We start from the raw sequence: 25410 nt of genomic DNA, 5'->3' as shown, positions 1-25410 counted from the left end.
CAACAAAAACAACAACCAAGAAGGTTCTTGATTAGGAGAAAGCCCATTTGCGTATGTGCAAGTGAGCAATGAGCTTTCACACGTGTTGGGTGAGAGTTCGGGCAGGTTTCGAACTCCTTCAAATTTTCCCCACATACAAGGGAATCTTCCCATGCAGATCTGTTAGGAATTATAAATCTGTTCTACATGAAGGATTTTTCTTCATGAAGGTCTTTTTGAACGTCTAGACCAGACGCTCTCGGGGGCACGGACAAAACCAGTTAAAAGGGTCACATTTTTATTGAGGCATGGAAAACCTTCAATGTGTGTGGAATGCCAAACTGAATGAAACTGGAATATACATTAGCCTGAGATTCATGTAAGGCGAAATCACGCTTCTATAGCAGAGAGATTTGCATGTTATCACATTATCTCGTGTTCACTATATCGTTTTGCAGTAAATTCACACCGAGAAGTGAGACTTTCCATAACACATAACAATAATTACTGTACAACAATATACCTGGATTTCTTCCCTTTCTTTGATCACTTTGTTAACGAATTTTCTTTCCTTTTTGTGTTTTAAATTTTACCGTGGAAAAAGCTCCCATAAAACTGTTAATTAATGAATTAAGTGACGTGTAATGACGAAAAAGGGCCCGAAAGCGTTTGATCTTAACATACATATAATAGAGTGCGAGCTCATTTCCCCCTATAACATTCGCCCCTTCTGCACAAAACATGGACATATAGAGAAGAGTATGTAAATTCTGTCTCCCTAAGGACTGCGCGATGTAAGGGGAAACAATCCAAACGGGCTGTTGCACTGCGTGCATTGTGCCTCCGATGTTACACAACAGAAAGATCAAAGTCGGCTACATGGAACCTCCCGTGAAAGCCGATAGGCACATTCAATACGTGAAGTCATTTTTGTGCACTCCTACAATAAATGAAGAAGACAATACGCTGCTCAGCTCAACAAGCCTTTTCTAATGTCCTTGTTCCGGTAATAAAATCAAGCTAATGTTTATAGAGCGTTCATTAAGCGGAAATGCCTCGCCAAACACCTGTGACAAGGCTGAAATGAAATACGCTGGTGAAGAGTCTTGTGATTAAAGCTTATAATACAACCGCGGCACTTGAGCACAGACGGTTGGAGAGAGAGAGAGAGAGGGAGAATAAAAAAAGAGCAACTGTAGGCCATGATACCCAATTAATTCTGCACCATGTTTTCCACGTAACCTCAAAATGCGAGCTATCTGTTCATACCGACGCTTTGACAAAGCTTTTCATCATTTCACGATATTCCGAGTCCGGTGAACAAGCGAATGCACGCAACACCAAACACTAACAAACGACGTCATCCATACGCTCAATGTTACGACTCAAAACGAACAGAAGCTTCTGGAAGAAGAACGCCGCGAAATCCTCTTAGTGGTCCGATAAGGGCGGATTACCACGTCTTTGTCTGGCAGGTGAGAGAAACAGCAGCCCTGTTAACTCTCCTCACACCCATTATGTAAGCGGTTTAATCGGACTACAGCCTATTTTCGTGTATTGATGAGCGGGACGAACCAATTGGCACCTGCTGCAATTGTCCGCCATTGTCCAGATCAGCCCATTAATTCTGGCCATGATCCCGCCACTTGACTTCAGTATCCTTAGTGATATGGATGGTGGAAGGCATGAGGGTGTATATCCACGCTCGACCAGTAACGCAAATAACAGCACGCCCTGCGGAGAAAGCTGGCCAGAAAACATGCAACGAAGTGCACGAGAATTTTTTTTCAAATGTGCACGCCAAAAATGCACGTTTTGAGAAGTTCTATAAGAAGGCATAAACAACATAAACTTGAATCTTCAAAAAGAATCTTTCGTATACACATTTGAGGTAGGCGACGTCGAGACTATTAGAAACAATGATTAGTGACTGCCAGTTTGATACAAGGAAAATTTCCTGATTTACATTTTTATCAAATTGTGGGTATAAACATCATACTGATCTTTCCCCAAGAAAAGAAAAAAAAAATCGCCAATAGAAAACATGCATGCAGCGAGTAAAAGGTCTTATGCTTCACAAGTGGCTTGACCGTGTTAAGTACAGGGCTTGACGTGTCCAAGAGGCTCGCGTGTTGGTGCAGACAGGTAGTCCGGGTGGCGCAAAGGTGCACGAGTACAGTTATACAGGCTGTAGTTCTTCAACACTCATTAATTTATACCCCTAACTCACGCCATTTCACCACACTCCACACATCAATAAAGAGACATCGAAATGAGATGCAAGGGGGAAACAAAAAAGTCCATGCACTAAATTACCAGAATGTTCCATGCAGCTACATAGCCGGCATACCGATGGATCCAGTGTAGGGTAAGATTTCGGGGAGCGATATGCAAATCCAAGTTAAGAAGAAAAGAAACAGTTATAAGCGGCGACAAAAACAAGAGATGCCTACGATAGGAGATTTTATCCGAGTTGGAATCTATGGAGATTAGAAGAATATAAGGGAAGAGTCAATCGTGGAGAGATCAGAAGGCTGTCAGATCAGAGAATGGGCCTTATCAGGACGACATCTGACAATGTAGGCCGCAGACTGGTCACAAAGTGAGCGATTGTCAAGGGTAATTAATAATCAATCAGTAAAAGATTACAAGACAAATTCTGTACGGGAAATCCAATCACATATTTTAGAATGATGCACAAAGCATGCATTCGCAATTTCAAAAAGACCATGCCTGCAGTGGACTGTAACGCAGCCCAGTGTGTAACATTATTTATACAGCTTCATTACAGCCTGATATCTCGTCTCAATTACCCACCAAATTGAGTAAATAGCTGTTTGACCAATAGGAGTTTGTCAACTCTTAAATTTAACACAAAGTTTTGAAGCAGATTGTTGTGCTAAAAGCTGTGAGGACTTCATAACTTGCTTTTGGTCCCACGTGAAACAATACTGACTAAAAGTCGGCAATGTCTGGAATCATAAATGCGAAAGGAAGTCGGCAGTGTTTTTCTGAATTTTTACACATACGGTATATACTTGAATTACAAGTCATCGGAAAATAGATATAAAAGAAAAGATAAATCATCAAAATAAAAGATTTATCAGGAACATGCACGCACGAGGCAAAAAAACAACAGCAATGATAACTAATCTACCTGGACATCTTAAAACGATATATACCGTACTAAAGATGACAATGAACATGGTGATGATGATAACGGCAAAGCAATATGTTGGCGACGTGTGCAAATAAATTTTACTGGGAGCCCTAATGTATGCATACAGTTCATTCACACATATATATACGTGACAGGAATACTAAACTCCTCATCACCAGCTGACACGTAGACGGCACAGAATGAATTCTAATGTGATGATGAAGATGATGGAACAGACAAATACAGACGGTATTACAAATGATCTTGAAGAGGACTGTCTGGTAGATCAATCATAACCTTGCATGATATAACTGTGTATATACACACCGATCATGACATATACACCCGGAGTATACAGAACCGTGGCATGTGGGTCAAAATGAAAGCGATGTGAGCGATGATAACGGAAAATGCTGAGCAGTAATGACTGCGATGAAAACAGCATAAAAGTAATACTATGAACAATAAATAGCGTGGTGATTGACAAGTGAAGATATAATCTAATGAGAACAAGACGAAAAAAACAAAGAGATGCGCTTATCACAACGATGTCAAAAACATAATACTGACAAGGTTAAATCTGCTTGAGAGGGGACTATAACATCATTAAAAGTAATTAGCAAAAGAATAAAAAGCGATGGTAAATGACAAGCCGGAATAAACTAATTATATGCATTAGGGCGATTCAGCAGTTCTAGGCATCTGCGAACCGCCTTCTGTATCACTAGTTGAGCAAATATACATATTTATATGAAAGAGTTTAGATATGTCATGAAAGAGTTTAGAGTTGAAAAACACGAGGAAGAGACTGGTTGCTGTTTTATGCCATATACACACGAATGTTTCACTTATATGACTGTTGGGGGAGAGGGCGGTTTTGTGGGTGGCGGTAACCCAAGTGGCCTATAGATAAACCACCAGATCTTTGGCAAGTTAGTGACGCACTTTCCCGAGAGTGGAGTAACAGACTTGCACGCCATATTGGTGGACGGCATATGGTTTTCAACATTGCAACGAGACAAACCATACCTCGGAGGGATATATATTGCCTTCTTTTTCAATTGTCTATTTTGGGTTGTACACTTTGAGCTGACTATAACCCTACTAAATACAAACAAAAGAAATCTTCTGGGTAAAGTATATGCTGATATACCCCAATCTCAGGAAAATAAGATGGTTACAACATGCGTAGTAATAAAATCAGGAAAGGGAAAAATCCATGCCGTTTTCTTATTAAAAAAAAAAGGAAGGCATGTTACTAAACAGGGAGGTTACATGCATGGGCATAACAAACTGAAAAAAAAAATTAATAAAGACTCGGTGCCAAAAATTCTTTTACTGTAGTCATGCATCAGTCGCCAAACAAAAGGTATAAACAATACACAGAGACAAGGGTATTAAGTACTTAAAAAGAGAAAAAGTATGCACGTACAAAAAAATCACAACAGCGTATTAAACATGCATATTGTACACAGAGAGACGAATACCATTAACAGCCAGGGGGAAAAATTCGATAAGAGAAAACTAACGAAACATGCCCATTCATAGCATTAAACTGCACAGCCTCTAAGCGTGGTACAGTTTTGTGCACACGATACATCGTTGACCACGCCATCTCATGACAATTCGCCAGCGAAAATTCCACCCCATTAACTGGATAGTAACGATCAGAATGTATTTTTTTTTTCTTTTGGCTGTCGTTGTAAATGTACGTGTGTTGAAACATGGAATTCCACTCGAGATTTCCCCTCTTTATTTTTTAATCTGAACGAACGAGTACATTTTGAGAGAACTGCTTTCTTTCTTGCTTTAAAACCATTCAATGTATCGAATACCTTTGGTTCCATAGTCGTCGAGACAGAATTCTTGGTTTGAGGACTAAATTCCGTAAGGTAAGCCAATGTCATATTTCACGACCCCATAGTCAGGAGTTCTTGTGGGTTGGAGGGGGGGGGAGTTTATTTTTTTATTTTTTTAGCTAAATACTACACGCTATACCACTTCACGTATCTCAGTTTCAGGAATGAAGAAACTTAAAGTTAAGTTTCTAGAACAGGAGCGTCCATCAGAGTACGGCAACCTGTTCCCGTCAGTCTGGACTGACTGAATGTCTGTCTGTTCGTCTAGACCAGCAGCGTGACGTGTGTCAGGCAGGCGTGCTGTGCGGGCTGTCAGGGAGGATGGCGGGTCGGGATTCAGAATCCCAGGGAGTATCAGGGCGGGGGGACCACTCTCTACCCCTCACGATACACCTGTCACCCCACGGACCCATGTTGTTGTTCTTGTAGAGTATTCCGACATTGTTTTTCTTCCATTCCTGACGAGCTTCTGACCGGCCTGTATTGATGCAGCTGTGGACGCTCTTTACGTGGAGAAGCCGTTAATTAATGGGAGCCGCTTTAAACAGGAGAACACTTGAGATTCAAGCCGCTTTATTTTAAGCTCATTTGGTGAACAAACAGGGGAGTTTCTAAGAACAGTTTCTACTCACCAACGTCAGGGGCATTCAATTGTCCTGCTGATATCGGACATGCCAAAGATACAATAACCTATTCTTCAGTGATATTTCCAAGAGCCTGTCACAAAAATGTGATTGTGTCAACTTTGTCAACAACTGGCCCTAAATACAGTTCTGCTATACATGTAGCATTGACCACCCAAATAAATCTCACTAAACACAAGAAGGGTAAAACATCACCAAAGATCTGGGCACACAAGAAAGGCAAAACATCACCATAATTTAGGCTTATCCTTTAAAAGGCTTCACACTCTTAACACAAAATGGGGGATGAAAGTCTTAACTGATCGAAAACTTCATCCCTTCCATCTGAGCACAAATGACCATATCTAGGCATAGTTTGCATTACATTCAACATCTCTCAATACAGCTTGATCAAAATAAAAAAGAGACTTTTTAACCAAAGTTAACTTTTCAATTTACCTCATTTCCAAAACTATAGTCTCTGTAATTATATCACATGATAATAGACTAGCATGTTATAGTATAATATAATAAATAAGCATATGTGTTAATCTCCATTCATACACACTGAAGACTAGAGACTATGTTTACTTATGAATAGTGAAGAAGATCTGTGCTTCCTGCAGAAATTCACGGTATGCATCCAATACATGATTCTTCATTAATAACAACAAATAGTAGGCTAACAGATAAAAAAAAACACAGATCTTTTTAAATAAAAATAGGTAAAAAACTAGTTTGAAAATTTCCTTGTACATGTAGCCCAAAAAAAAAAAAACAGACACTAAAGACAATAATTTGGCAGCACATAAACTGATACACTTTATATATTAACAGGTATACTGACTAGTGTACATTAAAAAGTTACTTCTGAGCTATAAAAAAAGTAAGAGTAAATAAAACATATGTTTGTTCTATATTTAAATGCAATGATTAATATACAATCAAGTACCACATCACGCTCCTAACGTGTTCCTTCACTCAATAAACACGCCCTCATATGTTAAAAAACGACACAGCAATTTGGTTGGTCCCATCTTCAAGGAAATCAATCAACGAAATTCTTCATGTCCACACAGGGAGGCTTGTACAAAAAGCTGACCCATTATCTCAAAACAAATCTTACCTACAGTGTTTTATGGGAACTTCACTTAGTATAGTCATGGGTAGATAAATATAGTATATCAGACAAAATAGATCCTTGTCATGGGGTTTCTTAGAGACAACAAAAAAGTTCAGTCAAATCAGATATACAATCTAGTATAGCAAAATATCAATAAGGAAGAAATCTTGTCTTAGCTTTCTCATTATTATGTATATTAATATGAAGTAAAAGAATCTGATAAAATCAAGCACATGTCAAGCACTCATTGTTTTGCAACCACGTCAACTTGTGTGTGCAGTGGACCAGATAAAATCTACATGCATGCGGTAAAAATGAAACAAAAAGTAACAGTTCTTAATTCCCCATGTTCATTTAAATATATTTAATATCAATGCACAATTAGGCCACTGTATCAGTCCTTTCCTTAAGAAGGACCCAGTCCTTGTAAGGTAATCTAGAGCTATTATTAAGAGGAAACACACATACAAAAGAACAATGTTAACAGAATTTGACTGATGTCAATGACAAGAGTTCAAATCTCAGTGTGGTCAATTTTTTAATTTTTGTGTCAGATTACCCAAAATGGTCAAGTCAAGTATACAGGTCTTATAACCTCTAGGTGTTTAATATATAACTAAGTACTCCAGGCACCAGAACAAGTGGGCAGACCCCCCCATGACACTGACACCCTGTGTATTAAAGAACATTTTATGGAACGGTTTATAAAAATGATACGTATATTAGTATAAAGCTCTATATAAAAAATTGTCTGACATTTGATCCAAATGGCATGGGAACAATTGCAAGCCTTGCTTTACACATATAGCTGTCCTAAACCAGACATCACCATTAAGCTTTGTATGCAAATGCTTTGCCACTTTTGGTGAACATACATGAACATGTATATTACACTGTATTTGTCGCAAAAAATCGCCCAAAACAAGAGCATATCTTAATAGGGGAAAATGAAGGTAATAAAACAGGGCTCTTAATTCTGAAACAAACATCTGTCCATAAGGATATCATTATACCGTGTAAGTAAACTTCAAAACATCTTTGTCAGATCAATAGAGCTCTCAAAATTTGGCAAATTTCATGGACGAAATTTTAGTTCAAATACAGTCATTTATTCACCAGTGACAGGACACTCATACAATCAGTCATCCACCCAATACCAGCACAAGGCCCTCAGGTATATTTGCCTGCTCCACTGTAAGTTGACTGCGCTACACACAGGTTAGTCTCATACCAATTTCACTAGTGGCTTGTTCCCTTCACCCAGATATGTGATCAGACTCTGTCAGTGTCAAGTTCTATCTACTAGTATGTATATGAAGGTTCAACTTATGTGTGGAATTAAACCAAAAACACTGATGTTTGTTGCTCAGATTTGCGAGAAGACTCTATACAAATGTGTAAATGTTTAAGTTTCTGCATGGGATTCAGCATATACATGTTGAGTTTTACCGTAATTTGACTTCTGTTTCACTGTGGATTTCATTTCAGGCATGGGCTTCAGTTCATGTCTAAATGATGGTCACATAAGTAAGTATGTAAGTATTAGCCTTAACCTCAGGAGTATGGATTTTAGACTGCGTGAACAACTGTATACGGATGGGCTTCAATTAGACTTGTGGACATCTGTGTGATTCATGGACTTCAGACTGACTTGTGGACATGTACACTATTCAATTTCTAGCCTCTTGTGTATCTATTAGACTTCTGTGTGAATTGTAAACCTAAAAAGTGAAGCATGTGGATTATGATGTAACCAGTCGATTGAGGTCATGACCAGTGTGGTTAATGTTGGCACAAGTCATACAAATGACAAGGGAATCGCCCAGGACTATCACTTATAACACAGACATAGGACATGTACATGTAACTGGTATTGGGCTCAGGAAATTAAGCAACTGGCCAACAACTGATTTTCAAAGTTCAAACATCACTCTCATATCAGATTGAATGTACAACATTTGCAATACCTTTTCATCTGCCAACACAGCAGTAGTGACATGGTTAGTTTGGGGGGAAAGTAATACAGGGGTGTGGAGAGAATACAAGACAACTCAACTGCAGGAATATCACGTGGATGTCTTGTTTCGCATGTTTATATGTGAACATGCATTACTTTAAGTTCTGAAATTCAAGACTCATAGTTTGTGTTTTTATATGCATGAAATTACTGAGAGGTTTTTCAGAAGATGAGACTGTGTTATAAGAGGGGTCGACGAGTTAGACCTTTGTGTGAGATGACACAAGTTTTGGTGCAAATATACCACCACACCAGGTGAATTGGGGACATTGTTAAGTTTCAGGCTTGACAGGTGATGCTGAGCCTGGTTAGGTTTGCGAGTCGGAGGAGTTAGTCATGGACAAGTGGAGGATGATAGGAGCCCCAACCACACTGGCTCTCTGATTGGTCATCTCTACGGGAGGGACGATAACAGAGGATCGCTTACGTTGAGCTTTGTTTGAAGCCGATGTCCGCAGGTAGTGCTTGGCTTTCTTCCCAGTATAATCCCGAATGTTTGGGTCTGCTTCTACAATGGATCCAAAAGTTGAAAAATTCAAGTGACCATACAAATAATGAATATCTTTCAGTCACATGTGTGAAGGCAGCCTCAGTATTGCAGGTGCACATCACACTGAGGACATTGCATAGTTAGAATGGCAACTCAGAGGTGAATGCTAAGGATCAGGTCAATTCACTTTTAGCAATTCACTTTAGCAATTCACTTGCACACATACAAGAAGCAGATTCAGAACTTGGGTACTTACTGTAATTCTTCACCCTTTTCGCATGTTTACAAGGTGTTTATTCAAGCATATTCTGAAGGAATTATTCTGTGTAGATTGATAAAACTATACTTTCTCTGAAGCCCTGACACTGGTCTATCCAACCGATGTAGATTTATCTCAAAAATCAAAGTGAAAAGGTGCATAAATCCCACTGAAAGTTGCTCTTGCAGATGCGAAAAGGTTGAGGAATTAGGGTACACTGATACAGGTAACATGGGTACAGGTAACATGGGTACAGGTGACATGGGTACAGGTAACATGGATACAGGTAACATGGGTACAGGTGACATGGGTACAGGTAACATGGGTACAGGTAACATGGGTACAGGTAACATGGATACAGGTAACATGGGTACAGGTAACATGGGTACAGGTGACATGGGTACAGGTGACATGGGTACAGGTGACATGGATACAGGTAACATGGGTACAGGTAACATGGGTACAGGTAACATGGGTACAGGTAACATGGGTACAGGTAACAAGGGTTCAGATTACAAGACCAATCTACATGTACTTAACTGCCAAAGTTGAGAGTATAAAATATACAGTGAATACTGGGTCTAATTCCATTTTGCGCAGGTGAGTTTACTGTACTTCACCTATAGTTTGGAAGGTAAAGATACACTTTCAAGAGCACATAAAATGATCTTAAAATGATCTTTTTGAAGCCAATGTTTAAGCTTATATGATGAGAAAATAATCAGACTTCACTAAAAAATCTTACAGTCCAGGCTACAAGATGAATCAATGAAAATTAAGGGAAATCTGTCACTTGAAAAACAATAACATGTTGGTGAAATACAGCAAATAAAGCAGATTTCTGGATGTAGCCTAACTTGAGAGGGTAACTTACTATAGGTGCTCACAAGGAGATCAATGACAGCATCATGGCCCTGCATAGCTGCTAAATGCAATGGTGTATAACCCTGTGAATGGAATAAAAGCCGATTAATTACACATTTTAACAAATACAAAAGACATTTCCTTTATATTCAATACCACAATTTTAGTCATTCAAAAAAAACGCACTTGTGAAAAAGGGTTCTTTTTTTAGTATACAGTGTATCTGATCTTAAGGAAAGCCATCACGTTAATTTTCATAGGGTTTTGCGCAGTACTATATTCATATTTCCGTCATATAATTCTGAAAGCTACAATAATTCAGATCAAGACCCAGCTCTTTCATCAATAGGTCAAATGATCAAATTAGGTGTCACGATTTTACATCAGATCAAACATCTTTAATCCATTTTTTTTTTTTTAAATTCACTTTAAATTTGGTGAACAAATACAATTTATCCCTTAGTTTTTCAGTTATGCAATTGTGGTCAGTTTTATAGCTGAAAGAATCCAGTCCATTCTCAGCTGCGACAAAGAGTTCTACAGGTTGTTCTCTCTGTCTGTCTGTCTGTCTGTCTGTGGGGTTGGTCAGTCAGTCAATTATTTGACATGCTATCTTTAAACATGGGCAATTAATTTTTTAATAAAGAATTGCTTGAATGCAAAACATGACCAGCCTTTTCTTGGATGTTACAGCTATTGCAAATTTGCGCTCATGAATATATAAATTTTGTTTACATTCAAAACTCCAGGCCATTCCTCCTTAGGCTCCCTGCTATAACTAGGCATTATCAAAAACACAGTTTGCAGATAACAACACGCTGTGAAAGGTCTTTCACAAGAAACCTATACAACCATGACACATATGATGGATATTTAGATCAGAAAGAATGATACAGAATGACAAGGTAGGAGAGTGGAAAAACACGCCTCTAGCACGTACCAATCTGACTAACAATAAACTGTGAAACAGCACCCATGAAGTACAGATTACATGTATCTGTGTACAGCAACATAATCACTTACTACAGTCCCAAACATACACACAGCTCAAGAATTTTGGTAAACAAACAAAAAAAAAAACAAAAAAAATGGCGATTGCACAGTTGATTATTTTTCGGGCAGGCAGGGGGGAAGTATGCAAAAACTGTCTTCTAGCCACTTGAAAGTAGATTACTATGTGTTGGAAGAGAGTGGGGAGAATGAGAATGGCAATGTAGCATGTGGAGGGAGGGAGTTAATGGCTTCACAATCTGGGACTCCATCGGGCTAATGATAAACACAAGAGCCGTGTGTACCTGTCGCAGTGGACAAGGCAGCGGGAATCAGCAACCAGTGCCATTCCCCGCGTTCTTTCACACTCATTTACCACAGGGATTCACAGGGCTTGTTAGGTACTTGAGGAATCCCGCTGGCGCTCGGCATCTCACAGAGTTTAGTTTACTGTACACTGTGACAGCTTACTTCATGCGATCCCGCAGTGCGAAATGCTCCTGTTTTTATCATTTGAGGAACACTGCGAGACGGGACTTTTCTCGAGACGTTTGGCTAGGATGCAACTTTTGTGCACTGCCATTTGGAAGGTACCAGAAGGCATTCTCATTCCCACACCATGCGGCCACTTTAATACCACAAAGGAAATGTCCTTATTCTTATGTGTTCAAAGCAACAAGGCATTTCCCTTAACCCATTCACCAACACGTGCCCTACCCCTGATCATCACCTTAAGGGGACAATTTCTCAGCATACATGGGGACAGCCTTGTGGAGTCACATTTTATCAGCTGTAAAGGACTCAGTCAGAAAAAACCAAAAACTGCCTACACAAACACTGTTTGACAGCTGAAGGATATATAGCCATTGGTTTCAGTACACATTTGCACACAGAGTTTGTTGTTTTGGGTGATAGGCTAAAACCTGACAGAACATCAACTCAGACTGAATCACCATTAGTAATAGAAAAAGAACACTTAAAAACAGAAGGTCAACAATCCTGCACCCTCCCCGCCCCACCCTACCTGCCCCGTCACAACCTCTTAAAGAGGAAGATAACCAATCATAACATCATTCTTAGAAGATATCTGAAGACAAATACTATTAAACAACCAGTTTGCAGATCAAGTTACTGTAATCATAAATGGGTGCTTCTCCTACAGTTATGGCTTGTCTAGTTCGTAGATAAATACTGAAACCCAAGAATCTACTGGTAAGGGAATATTGCTTATAAAATAACTGATCAATCATGAAATGGGAAACTCTGTTACATTGTACAATAAGCATTGGGGTCCAACATCTTTCTCTTAAATGTCATCACAGGTGAATAAATGTACTTCCACCCATAAATACCATAATCAAATAAATAACAAAATCAAACTGACATTGACTTCAAATGTCCAGCTACATGTATTTGAAGGTAGAGGCTAACAAACCATAAACATTTTTAACAAAACATCCTTTCTTCTTTCCAACCAACAGTCACTCCAACTATACTTTACAAGCGGCTGTCTGTGATTAAAATTGTCCATTCTGTTTTCTCATCCAGTACTGGGCTTCCTGAGCACAGCCAATACAGGTATTCTGTGCTCATCCAGCCCAGCTACCGCAAATCTGGGATCATCCAGTCCAGGGTTCGTGTTCACATGTAGTTCAGGCTTTCTGGTCCAGATCTCTTTTCCTCACCCGTCTAGCTTTTAGGATTCCAGTGTTCTAGATTTTCTATGCTCATCCATCTAACTTTTCTGTACTCTGTGCTCATCCATCTTGATTTCCTATTCTCTGTGCTCACCAATCTATTCTTTTCTGTCCTCATTCATCTAGATATTCTGTGTTCTGTCCTCATCCATCTAAATATTCTGTGTTCTGTCCTCATCCATCTAAATATTCTGTGTTCTGTCCTCATCCATCTACATATTCTGTGTTCTGTCCTCATCCATCTACATATTCTGTGTTCTGTCCTCATCCATCTACATATTCTGTGGTCTGTCCCCATCCATCTACATATTCTGTGTTCTGTCCTCATCCATCTACATATTCTGTGTTCTGTCCTCATCCATCTACATATTCTGTGTTCTGTGGTCATCCATCCAGACAGTGTGTGTTCTATACCCTATTTACTCCTCCCTCAAGCTTTTCTGTACTCTATACTTATCCAGTAAAGATTTACTATGTAGATCCAGTCTGCTTTTCACTGTATTCAAATGCAAATTTTACTCAAGCATTCCACATTTCTCTGTACCTGCACATCACGTCCCGACACATCACTACACGGTGGTTTTCCCTTTGGAAGGGGTCCAGCAACACACATCTACAGTACTTTGAAGTTTCTCTTTGATAGCAATACTGGGAAGTGTTTATCTGATTGTAGTTTACAGTCGTATACTAGAGCATATTTTCAGGATTATGGTTAGAGAAATTCACATGACTTTACCGAGACAGATTTTTCAGCCTGCATAGTTGAATTTGGGCCAAGTTACCTAAAATACAGCAAAAAGCAAATGTGTGCTTTTTGTAGGTGAATGACTGTAGATGTAATTTTTTGTTATTCTGTTTTAATTTATTTGTATGTGTTTAGTTGAATCGCATGTTATGTGATGGTTTCATATACTCTTATGGTTATGTCTTTAGCTGTTACATCTACATTATAAAGGACTGAAGCCAAACTGGAGCAGCGATGACAGTGTGAAAGTTCGCAGATCATATCACATAACCAGTGAAATTTGGCCTCTTTAAAAACAGGAACAGTCTAGATTTATTCAAAATGTTGTGATATCACATTTTAACACACAGAATCATTAAACCCATGAAACTGGACATATTTCATACCATTTAGTTAAATTATAAAGTTAGTGAATGAAAATGTTTACATAATTGCTGCCAGGATTTGTTTAGCCAGCCTTTATACAGCCATTCTTGGTCACTGACATATTGGTAGTTTGTTAAAATTGGTAGTTTGGTTGACTGTTGTCTAGTAGATTTTCTAGACCAGCCATACATATGCTGTGTGCTCCGTATCAATCAAGAGAGTTGAACAACTGTTGATGATTTAAATGAAGCTATATGTCCAAAGGAAGTGCACATCCTCTGGACAGCAATTGTTGAGGATTTAAATGAAACTATATGTCCAGAGGAAGTGCACATCCTGATAAGATGACATTTGAATACACAGATGTCTCTACATACTCGATCCACAGCATACAAAGTATAACAGACTAGTTCTATCCACTTCGACTCCCACTAACAGGCCATATGTACAGGCCATAAAACTACAATACAGATTTGTCAGAGGCACATTAAACTCTTTGAATTCTGATCAACACATTAAATGGCATTCAGTCAAGCAGTGGTGAATAAAAGGGAGAAGCCAAAGTGAGAGTTACTGAGGGCGTGAGATGCTAGAGTTAAGAGGATAGGTTATGTCACAAGTGACCCCCACCCCCTCGCATAGCCTAAGCTTCTGTGCTTCAGATGAGGCATGCCTGACCCACCTGGCTTCACCCACCCCCCTGTCCCTTCATACAGATTAAAAGTGTGATGTGCTAAAGTGGACAGGTCATCAAGCAGGTAACAATATCAGACTAATCAGCGTATTGTGCCTTTGTTAGGCATGTCCAGTAAAGTCTGGAGCTGTCAATAGGTGGGCTGTATCCAACCCACCTGGACAACATGCAAATCATCTTCAGTCACACTTCACCATTCACCTGGTGCATATAAACCACTAATCCGTGATTGACACAATAAACCTTGTCATTCTAACAACGACTGAACCTTGATAGCAATGCAACCTTCACCCCCCACTACCCACACAACCCAAGACCCCTAACTTCCACCTCACAAGCCATCTCTATTTGTCCATCATATACTTATATACAAAATCTGACCAAGTGTAAGTCTTCAAAGGTCCCTAATTAACTGGTACAAGTAATTGCACTGTATTTCCAGCTTATGGAATTATTATTATCACATTTACTATTATTAAATATATATATTTTTTATTTTGGGGTGATATGTCCAGTATAAAAAATCTTTATCATTGCAATAAAGAAGGGCAGTATGAATTCCTCACGGGTGTCTGGGACAGTGGGAGATGGAAAGGTGAAGACTAATGAGGACACACTTAAAGATGTTAAAAGTACACATTGGTGAGGATGAGTTTGTACATGTAAGTCAGCTGTAAAGTAAACAGGTAGTTTGTGTGGGTTTTTCACGCCCAGACATGGTCCTCTGAGGCCAACAAGAGGTGCGAGCCTATAAACAGATGAGCAGAGCGAGAAGTAGCAGATCGGCCAATCACATCTCGCGCGGGTACAATTGCCGTGACAGCCTTTAACAGATGCGTCTGTCTAACAGACCAGTCTCAGGTGCATCGCTCAGTCTGCTTATCTCCCTTGGTGTCCATTCTCAGATTTCCGCAGTTTACTGTCTGGCCTAAACTCTACGTCTGTCTTTGTTGGTTTGACAGGTCAATTAGGCTGCTGAGGCTGTAACACCTTGGTAAAATGGAGGCTGAGATTGGAGTCATCAGGCGGGCTGTGTCCCGCACACTAGGATTTCACACTGCTGGCCCGGGCCTGTCGCACAGCTCCGGCCCGAGGTGGGAAAAACCTAATACTTGTTGGTGAGGGCCTATTGACATATACATTGTTTCTTCAAGTTCATCAGAGTTTTGTCACCTCCTCTACCTCGGCCGCCTTACATATTCATTTCTTCATGGCATTTTCAAAATCACCGCTTGCTCCCTGAAGACTCACTGTGCAGACGTTGGGTTCCTCCAAGGAATAGTAAACTTATCCTCTCTCTCCCAGAGATAAAGAAAGCTTCAACATCTCCGTAATAACAGTTTGACAAATTCCCCTCATCAACAGCTTGTGTCCACAGCTAACTACCCTCGGCCTCCTCCTCCTGACAGTCCACACCAGCGCTGTTCTCTTAAACTGTCAGCCTACAACACAATCGATTCTCTACCTCATGTGGCAATCATGTAAAACAGTCCTGAACATTAGCACATAAATGCTGCAGAAAACGACCAATACAAAACTGGCACGCATAGAGTACATTTGTTACCTAGGTATCAATGCCCACATGGAGTCACAGTGCTCTAAAACTGTGGTATCAGTTAGCACCTATATGGTGATATCATTATTCCAGCATGTCAGGCACATGATATCAATATTACATGCTTATAATATCACCATTACACCAATATTACAGGTTAGTGACAGCAATATTTCATCAGAAAAATTTGTACAGTTTATAAAGTCAGTTATATGATATATTCCACATATTATGATATTTGCAAAAGAATTAAGATTAACTTGTGACAAACTATAGTGGACAAGGCTTATAAAATAGAGTAAGCCCAGCCAATTTATTCTACCATCCAAAAGTAAATATACTCCTATATAAATTTATACAATGTTTACAGGTTTCAGTTTGGTTAAATTTTTCTACATTAGTTTCTTGAATTGTTACAGCTTAATGTTTTACCACACACAGTTCATAAAGTCTATTAAATGCAGTAGACGTAACGGAAAGAAATTAAATTTTATACAACCAAGAATACGTAACACAGCAAAGATTGAAAATCAAAATATGCTGAAATTATGAGAAGTGAGTGTCCTTCCAATCATGAGCTTAGGAAGATTTCATGTAGAATGTAAATGAATAGAAGACAGACAGACGAACTGACAGACAAAACTGACAGCATACAAGCACATTACCCACTGATTGCCTCGGGGAACAAGATAACCAAATGATGGGTTTAAGAGGAGATTGGGAAGAAGAAAAATCAATTTAAGAGAAAGAAAGAGGCAATGTTACTCTTGGGGGAGACTTGAAGAACTCTGCAGCTTTGTCATCTCTGATTTTGTTTATATCAATTGACTGTTTCAATTACAGGGGTTGGAGAGGCTCTAACTAAACTCCCCTGCGGAGGCAAATAAAACAAACCCAGTTGACACCGCCATTAATCTGGCCGGTTGAGATCGCAGAGGGACGAGGCAATTACCGTGGTCTCTCCAAACGGCCGGCAATTCCCAGCCAATTCCTCCAGCGGGGTTTTTACAGGGAGGCGTCCGTGGCAGCCGCTAATTCTCCCCATCCCTCACCTCTCCTGACAATCTTTATTTAGGTAATAAGAAATAATAAGGAAGGAATTGAGTCTTGTGATGTTTAAAATGAAATATCTATTTGATGTGTGGATGAGATATTGGTGCGCCGGGCCAGACCGCATCTCCCGTTCCTTGAGGATTGGTCACGGGGATGATGGAGCGCTTGCGAAAACATAACACTTCTGATTGGTCGAATCTCCGCAGCCTGGCCAACTTGCGAAATGAACAAATGTAACCCCTTGGTTTACATGCCAGCCTCAGTGTGACCATCGATGTGTTTCCGCGGAGAAGACAACCGATACTGCTGTCCCGTTGTTTGCCGCAGTAGAAAGACCGATCTGCCAAACTGAATCAGCCTCCTGCTGTCAGGGGTCCTCCCAAAGGCCATAGCATATGCACATACTGATCATGGCGGAAAAATGAACAATTATATCCCATCATCAACTAGCAATGACAAAGCTCTCTCCTGGGGGAGAGGAGAGAAGGAAAGTGAGAGGAGAAAGAAAAAAGGGGGGGGGAGTACTGCAACGGTGATGATACAAGACGTAAGCTCTGTTTTCAGAGTCCTTAAGCAGAAAGGTGAAGACGGCGAGAGGGAAATGGCAACAGACTCAGCCTCCTGAGGATCGGCCATTTCACGCCAGAGATGACCCTGGCCAAATAAGCCAATTTCTGACGCAGAACTTCTGACGATGAAGCACAGCGACCGAGACCCGAGCTCAAACCTGCCTCGATTAATGTCCTTCCAACGCTGAGGGATTTAAACACTAGCAATTCCCAATCAAAAATAATCATCCCATTTCTACTGTTATGGTTTGCGCTCAGTATAGCCGTGTGTGTATTACACCGTGTTCAGAGCCATCCACCGGAAAACAACTGCAACTGGACGAGCAAATTAAGACGACGAAAGAAATCATTCTCCTGTGAAATATCCTGCTTTCATCACTGTGAAAAGTTGTCATTTGTTTAAGTCAAATACAACTGGCACGAAAGAGGTGGGGATGGGGGGGGGGGGTGATTTGCATCCTTTACATTTAGTGTAGAGAGAATGTCATCTTGTGTGAAATTATCCTGTATCAATGTGTCAACTAAAAACACTGCGACATGTAATAAATGGACATTTGTAATAGGCAATTAGGGCCATGTGGAATATAGAGAAAAGGAACAAGTAAAACAATGTACGTGTATAAAGCCAATAATTACATGTACACACTAATTATTATAAAACTGCTTGACGAAGTTAATAAAAAAGATAATTACAAAACCATGCAGCATGTTGGCATTCGTACAGGCCATGTAAAGGTGATGTTATCCCAAGAGAAAACAATTCATATTACCATCAATTCTGATAAGCCATTTGCATTATTTCAAACTCAAAAAGAATTGACCATAAAATAAAAACACTATGTCATGAATAAAAGTTATGATATTGATAAATTATGAATATAAATTTCTAGCACTCTGTACCATCATATTTCATTAAAATATTGAAATTTATCTCCAATAAAACCTGTTTGTGTTATGACAAGATAAAAAATAACTGTCAAAGAAAGTCAATTAGCTTGTGTTTAAACTCTTGAAAATTTTACAAGATGAGTAAATACATGTATCAACTTCATATTAAAATGATCAAGTGCAGACATACATGTACTCTCTTAATTCATGCAGTCAGTGTTACCACAAGACGCAAATGTTAAATTCAGTATGTCATTTCTACCACGTAATAAAATGTCAACTCAACAACAGCAAAAAAAGTCAAACCCATCTGTTTGTTTTCAAGCTAGTACATTGTACAGCACTGTTTAACGTCTACATAACAATTCAATGATGTTAAGTTTATTTTAATGCTTCAACATCTGAAGGCTTTTGCTGTCAAGATGGTCACAACATTTAACTGTTAAAATCATCACAGAAGAAAAATAAAACATACTATGCAGTGTACTCTAAAAGTAACAAAAATACATGTATGCTGTTTTAATACAGGTATGGGTTCAAACCTTTTACAAGGAAATGGACAAAAGACTGGAAAAATAGAAGAAAGACGCTCAAAATCAACAGGGTACTTCCTCATGACAACGTGCATGTGTGGTATACTTTTGGTGACCTTAAGTTTCGACCATTTAAAAGATACAGTGTTTACCTGGGGAATGAGCAGGTGGGTGAACATAGAGTTCATCTACATGACTTGGTGTACATGTTATGTATGTTTAGTAAACTTTGGTTACAAATTTCAAGAGATACAGATTAATTAATAAGCCTTTACAAAATAACAACAATGAATTCGAAACAACATGACATAGTGCAAATGACGTGTAAGTTTTGATTAATTTATTTATTTCTTTGATAAGTATTTTATGCCGTACTCAAGAATATTTCACTTATACTATGGTGAAAAGCATGAAAGTTAAAAGATTTAACCACTCAGAGCCCACGGCCATCCGCAGGTTGCTGGCGGACCTTCCCACGTACAGCCGGAAGAGGAAGCCATCGTGAACCGCACTTGATATTCACAGCGATTGCTTTGTTGAGAGGCTCCTGGGTCATTGCAGTGCTTGTTAAACTTGGGGTAAACTGAAGATGAACTGACAGACAAACAGACGAACAGCCAGACCTACCGACACTGACTACTACAGCAATACACCTAAGCCAATAGTGACCGAAGGATAAAAAAAAAAGTAATAAAAAAACTAATTTTGTCATAGTTGACTAAATCTCAGAAGGGACAGGGTGGTTGGTGTGTTAGAGAGGATGGGAGACAGGAATGGAGACACACAGGGTCACGGTAGTCGTCAGTGAGGGGACAGGAGAGATGATTGGGGAAATACCGACGAGTAGAAATCTGTGTAGACTGTCATTCGGGTTCATGTGGACAGAGACAGGACAGAGAAGAGCACTTACCCCCTGAGGATTCAGCCGGCAACAGAGGCAACGTCACGGACAAACATACAACAAGGAAAGATTGATGTCAGCTTCATGTCAGATCTGTGTCAGCCAAATCTCAGCTCCAAAACGCCACCATGTCAGGTGACACTAGAACACTGGCTTCGCTGTAATCTCCCTGATTAAATTACATATTCAAACTCTGCTGTTTTTTTCTCTGGAAGCTCTTGCACCGCTCGGAGATTAAGGGATGCAGCGCACATAACGACCCAGCACATTAAATATATTAGATATCGTATTTTCCTTCATTAGCACAGAGATGGATACAAACTTGACAGTCAAATATGGATGATTCGATTAGAGTTCATTTAATTGAATAAAGCACTTTCAGTATCACTTCATTTATCACAGTGCCCTTACAAACAATCCGAGCAGCTTGATCTTCCACACATTTGCAAGTTTTAATAAATATTCGTCTGAGACGCTGACAATAAAGTAGAAGAAATTGACAGTTAAAAATTGAATCAGCACTTGTCTTCTTGCCCCTTGAAACTCTAATTTTGGCCGATCACACTTGTTTCAGGAAAAGAACTTTTGCCTTACTTACCATCTGTGCTCACCAATAACATCAGAGGATATGAAAAAAGAAAAGGGGAAAGGGTTAAAAACAACATACAAGACACATGTATGCTTTCAAATCACAGGGATCTGCATGCACTATTTTCAATGATATTTTCATTCGTAATTTTAAAAACGCAAGATTTCCATTAGCACTTAAAAAATACAAAAGCTGAAAGAAGAAATATTAAAGTCAGTTTAATATTGATAAACTCAAGATAATTTCACTTCTGTAATGACGTTCAGCATTTCAGTGGAGAAAACTGAGAAACATGGCCAGCTCGCCCACTACATGTACCTGATAACCATGGAAACAGTATATAATGCTAGCCTAAGAATATAAATAAAGACATAAAATTTTACAGGCAAAATCACCAGGTGCCAAGAAGAAATAAGAAAAGTAAGGTATATACACTCACATTTTCACACCAGCAAAAGAGTATATGAATGATTCCAACAAGTATACAGTTTGTTCATAAAATCTCACAGTTTGTCACATAACTCAAGAAAGCATGTTTTTGCTTTCTCCTTAAAACGTAAAAAGGAGGCTCAATCTTATGAAAAATAACTGTACTGTAATTCTTGAATGTTTTCACATGTTTGCAAGGTTTGTTCAAGCATACTCTGAAGGCAATAGTGGGTGTAGACAGATAAAATTATACTTTTTCTAGACAGATAAAATTATACTTTTTCTGGTGTCCTGAAATTTGCTAAACCATCCAACGTATTTTTTTTTCTAAAATCAAATTAAAAATGTGCATAAATTACACTGCAGGTACAAAGAGATACAAAACATGTATGACCTATAATGGAACAGAATAATTCTTGATAAATATCCACAATCAATAAAATGAGTTTTCCTCAACTCTGATAGGCCAATGTCTCAATGGCAGAACCTATGTGGGTTAATTTAATCAAAGTCTTCTCCACAAAGATGTTAAGTACCCTAAAGATCAGCTAATTAATCGACCTGCTAGGAGAGCTCTGTGTTTAGCGGGGAGTGTTGCTGTGCTCATAGGCAGGTCATAGCCTCACAGTGAACAGTGAACGCTGATGGACAATGTCCTCAGCCAACACTTGACCTGATCAAAACACTGTTCATCAACACAAACTCACAGGCTTATCAAATAATGACACAAACCCATCCTGCCTTATCTCAGCCTTATCTTAGCTCTCATGGCTAACCTTGTCATAGCTGGTCACATAACTGCTATCCTTGGCCAGTTAACACTGATAAACCCAGAACATCATTCTAATCAGCCGCCCCCAAAAAGTCGCTTCTTTCAGCTTTATGTTGCCAATTTATGTCTGATGTCTTTAAAGATAGCTCTGTTTGGATCCACTGTTTGTACACAAACGTCTGTATTTTTCTGTCTGGTTCATAGCTTTAACATAACAATATAACTCAAGACAACAATGGTTACAAGGGGGACACTAAAAGACACATGCATATGGTATTCTTTTCTCCCAACGGATGCCCCGGCTTCAGTGTTTGCATCTTTCCAAAAGATAACAAATCAAATTGTCAAAAGTCTTTTGGGAGATATAAAAGGAATTTTTTAAGGTTTGGGGATGACAGTTTAGTTACAGGCCATGCCCGTCCACAGTTAAATAGACATCAAGAGGACATTGGTCACCCAAATTTACGAACAGGTCTGAGTTCCCTAACTGATGTTGTGATTCAGTTGCACTATCTTTCAGATGAGTTAGCTGTAATGACAGCACAAACAATAACCTTTACCATGCTCAGCATGGACAAGATGCGAAAGGAAATTAATTTGTATCAGGCTTTATCGTCTCTGCCAGATATAAACTGCTGCGGAACAGTGCGGAAAAAACACTGGAGGAAACTCCGCCAATAGTCCAGGCTGAAATTGGCAAACGGGTCAATTTTTCTCAAGTTTGCCATGGAAAACGCACGCTTATCTAAGATTACTCAGAGCGGTGCGGGCATAGGCTTTCAGGAATTGCCTCATTCGGGGTTGGAGTGGGCCAGGTTTTATTTCTTCTGTCAGCTATTAGGTGTGATGAGCTGTTCACAGATGTCGAACAAATCACCTAGACAACGTACACCTTTGCTCGACATCAGTCGTTAGAGTTGGCTAAGCGCGTTAAGGAACTATCGGGACTACATCAGCAGCGCAGCGCCCGGGCAGACGGAGCTGCTAGTGGTTACAGCTTGGTTGGGGACATGACTAGAATTTGGATGCTGCCGATTCCGTATGCTGTACCCAACCATTTTCACAAATACACTGCTTGCTTATTCCTAACATTACATTCTGCTGGAACATTTCATCAACTTAAACAATAGTCAGAATGTTTAAGGCAATTCTGCACAGAATTTGTATGAGGGACAAGAGACGTCCAAACACCTTATCTCCTTTACAATTCCATTTCCTTAATTGTTTTCATAGGCTACATGTGTCTTCTCTTACGGTCGTCTAAATTGATCGCCAAAATGAATCACCAAACTGGTCACATTTAATTTAACTCTCATGACTATAATCCATAAGTCTACAGACTTTGGCCACTTTTCCCCTTCTTATGTGATGGAAGAAGCTTTTCAGAGGTAATACTAGAAACACCTTGAGTGAATTGCCATACTAATACATGTAGCTGCAATGGAAGAATGCTGGACTTAGATTATAGAGATGCCATTCAAATCCAGGTTTTAATCCTTTATCCTTTACACTTTATACTGAGTTCTAACCAATCCAATCCACGATTTCTTCACACCACATTTCACTGAGGTGCAAATATTCACACATTATGTTCAGTTCATTCCAGTCTAAACAGTAATGTCTTCACACCACATTTCATTAATGTGCTAATATTTACACATTATGTTCCGTTCTTTCCAGCCTAAACATAATTTCTTCAAACCACATTTTATTGTTGTGCAAATATTCACACATTATGTTAAGTTCTTTCCAGTCTAAACTGTTATTTCTTCACATTGGGCTCTATTATTGTGTATTTAATCCAAAAGTCTATCCCTTTACTCCAACCTTATGATCATCAGCTTAAAATGTTCATACTCCACATCCAGCACAGCCCCATGTGAATGCACTCATGTAAAGTTATACACCTAGAATTTCAACAACTGTGGTACAATTATACTAACTTGAGAAAAGATATGTAAAATTATGAAATTATATGTGATTTACACTATCGTTAACAAAGTATAATTTAATACGATTTTTCACCAATTACCCTATTTCTTGTAAATTTGACACCTGGTCTGCTCATTTTAGTCAATATATATCTAATTTTAGCAGGAATATTTAGTTTCTTTTTTCTCACATGGTTAGGCCATATAATGAACAACATTCTCATATCTTCACTTTTCCAAAAGGCTGATAAAGAAATGTAATCCTCATGGAAAACTTGTCACATGCCGAAAAATCTCAAAAATTCTCATTTGAGTGAATTTGAAAATCAACAAAATGATCAAGACCAATAGTTTAAAAAAAAATGGCTTCCAAATTTAATTTTCAGTGATTACCAATTACCGTCCAATCAGCACAGGTTGAGGCTCATGTAACTGAGCCTCAGTGTAATCACATATATGCAGGACCACGTGAATCTATGAATCAGGCTATATTCACGATGAAGAGGGCAGGTTCACGTGAAGATCAGAAACTGCCAGGACATTTGGGCAGCTAATTTCACTGATGACTGACAGAACCTCAGCACAAAAGCAGTAATGTCTTCGGATCCTCTCACTCTCCGCAACATTGCCTACCATAACATCATTTTCTTTTCTAAGCCCGACACTTCATGCTTGGCTTCTCGCCCTCTGGAAATATTGTCTGGAAGAGGCAGTTGTGACCAGATACCAGATTCATGGGGGTCACTACGAAGAAGGCGCTTCCTTTTACCCTCGCAAAGCGAACAATGCCGACTCAATGTGGCGAAATTGATAAGAGGTCGTCAGCTTGATTTGGCTATCATTTCTCGTGCGACTGCTCGCTAATGGGGTCGTGACGCGGGCCACTGACAAACTGCCAACAGTTATCTCATCCGTTTCCAAAACTTTGTCAATGAGCACAGATGAGAATGTAAATAGTGTTCGTTTAGGCCAGGGACAAGATCCCCCTATAGATATGAGAGGCTGACATTAATTCCCTGCCGCCTGTGACCTGGGCCCGTGAGCGAGAAGCTCGCGCCCGCTGAGCACATATCATCCATGACCTGTGATGAAAAGTTGGGGCCCCATCAGTTCTCTGGGAGTTATTACCTAACAAAGGCGCTCTGTCATTTTACACACCACCATGAAAAAACTGCAGACAACTGTCTGATGAGACTCATTTATGAGCTATCCATCAGCTTATGCAGTTGAGATTTCCAGACTCATGAAACGCAAACAGTAAGCACCTACCTTCTAGGGCTTTTGTGGGCTCTAACAACAATTCAACTGTAAACAACTACCTCCC

The 25410-nt window shown here is 39.4% G+C and overlaps 1 protein-coding gene across 1 annotated transcript in view; it reads right to left on the bottom strand.

Moving 5' to 3' along the window:
* The window catches only part of LOC135474708 (uncharacterized), a 57730-nt gene that overhangs the window by 15452 nt on the left and 16868 nt on the right, over positions 1 to 25410 (bottom strand). The window contains exons 3-5 of the mRNA XM_064754271.1: positions 20375 to 20966; positions 10385 to 10457; positions 9189 to 9269 (exon numbers count right to left, since the gene is read on the bottom strand). Of these exons, the coding sequence (XP_064610341.1) occupies positions 9189 to 9269; positions 10385 to 10430 (127 nt within the window). The 5' untranslated portion in view covers positions 10431 to 10457; positions 20375 to 20966. The remainder of the gene's footprint in view (positions 1 to 9188; positions 9270 to 10384; positions 10458 to 20374; positions 20967 to 25410) is intronic.

Source organism: Liolophura sinensis, chromosome 9 (genome assembly GCF_032854445.1).
Source record: "Liolophura sinensis isolate JHLJ2023 chromosome 9, CUHK_Ljap_v2, whole genome shotgun sequence".
NCBI lineage: Eukaryota > Metazoa > Mollusca > Polyplacophora > Chitonida > Chitonidae > Liolophura > Liolophura sinensis.
The sequence above is the reverse complement of the archived record's forward strand: the minus strand, read 5'-3'. Positions and strand labels throughout refer to the sequence as shown.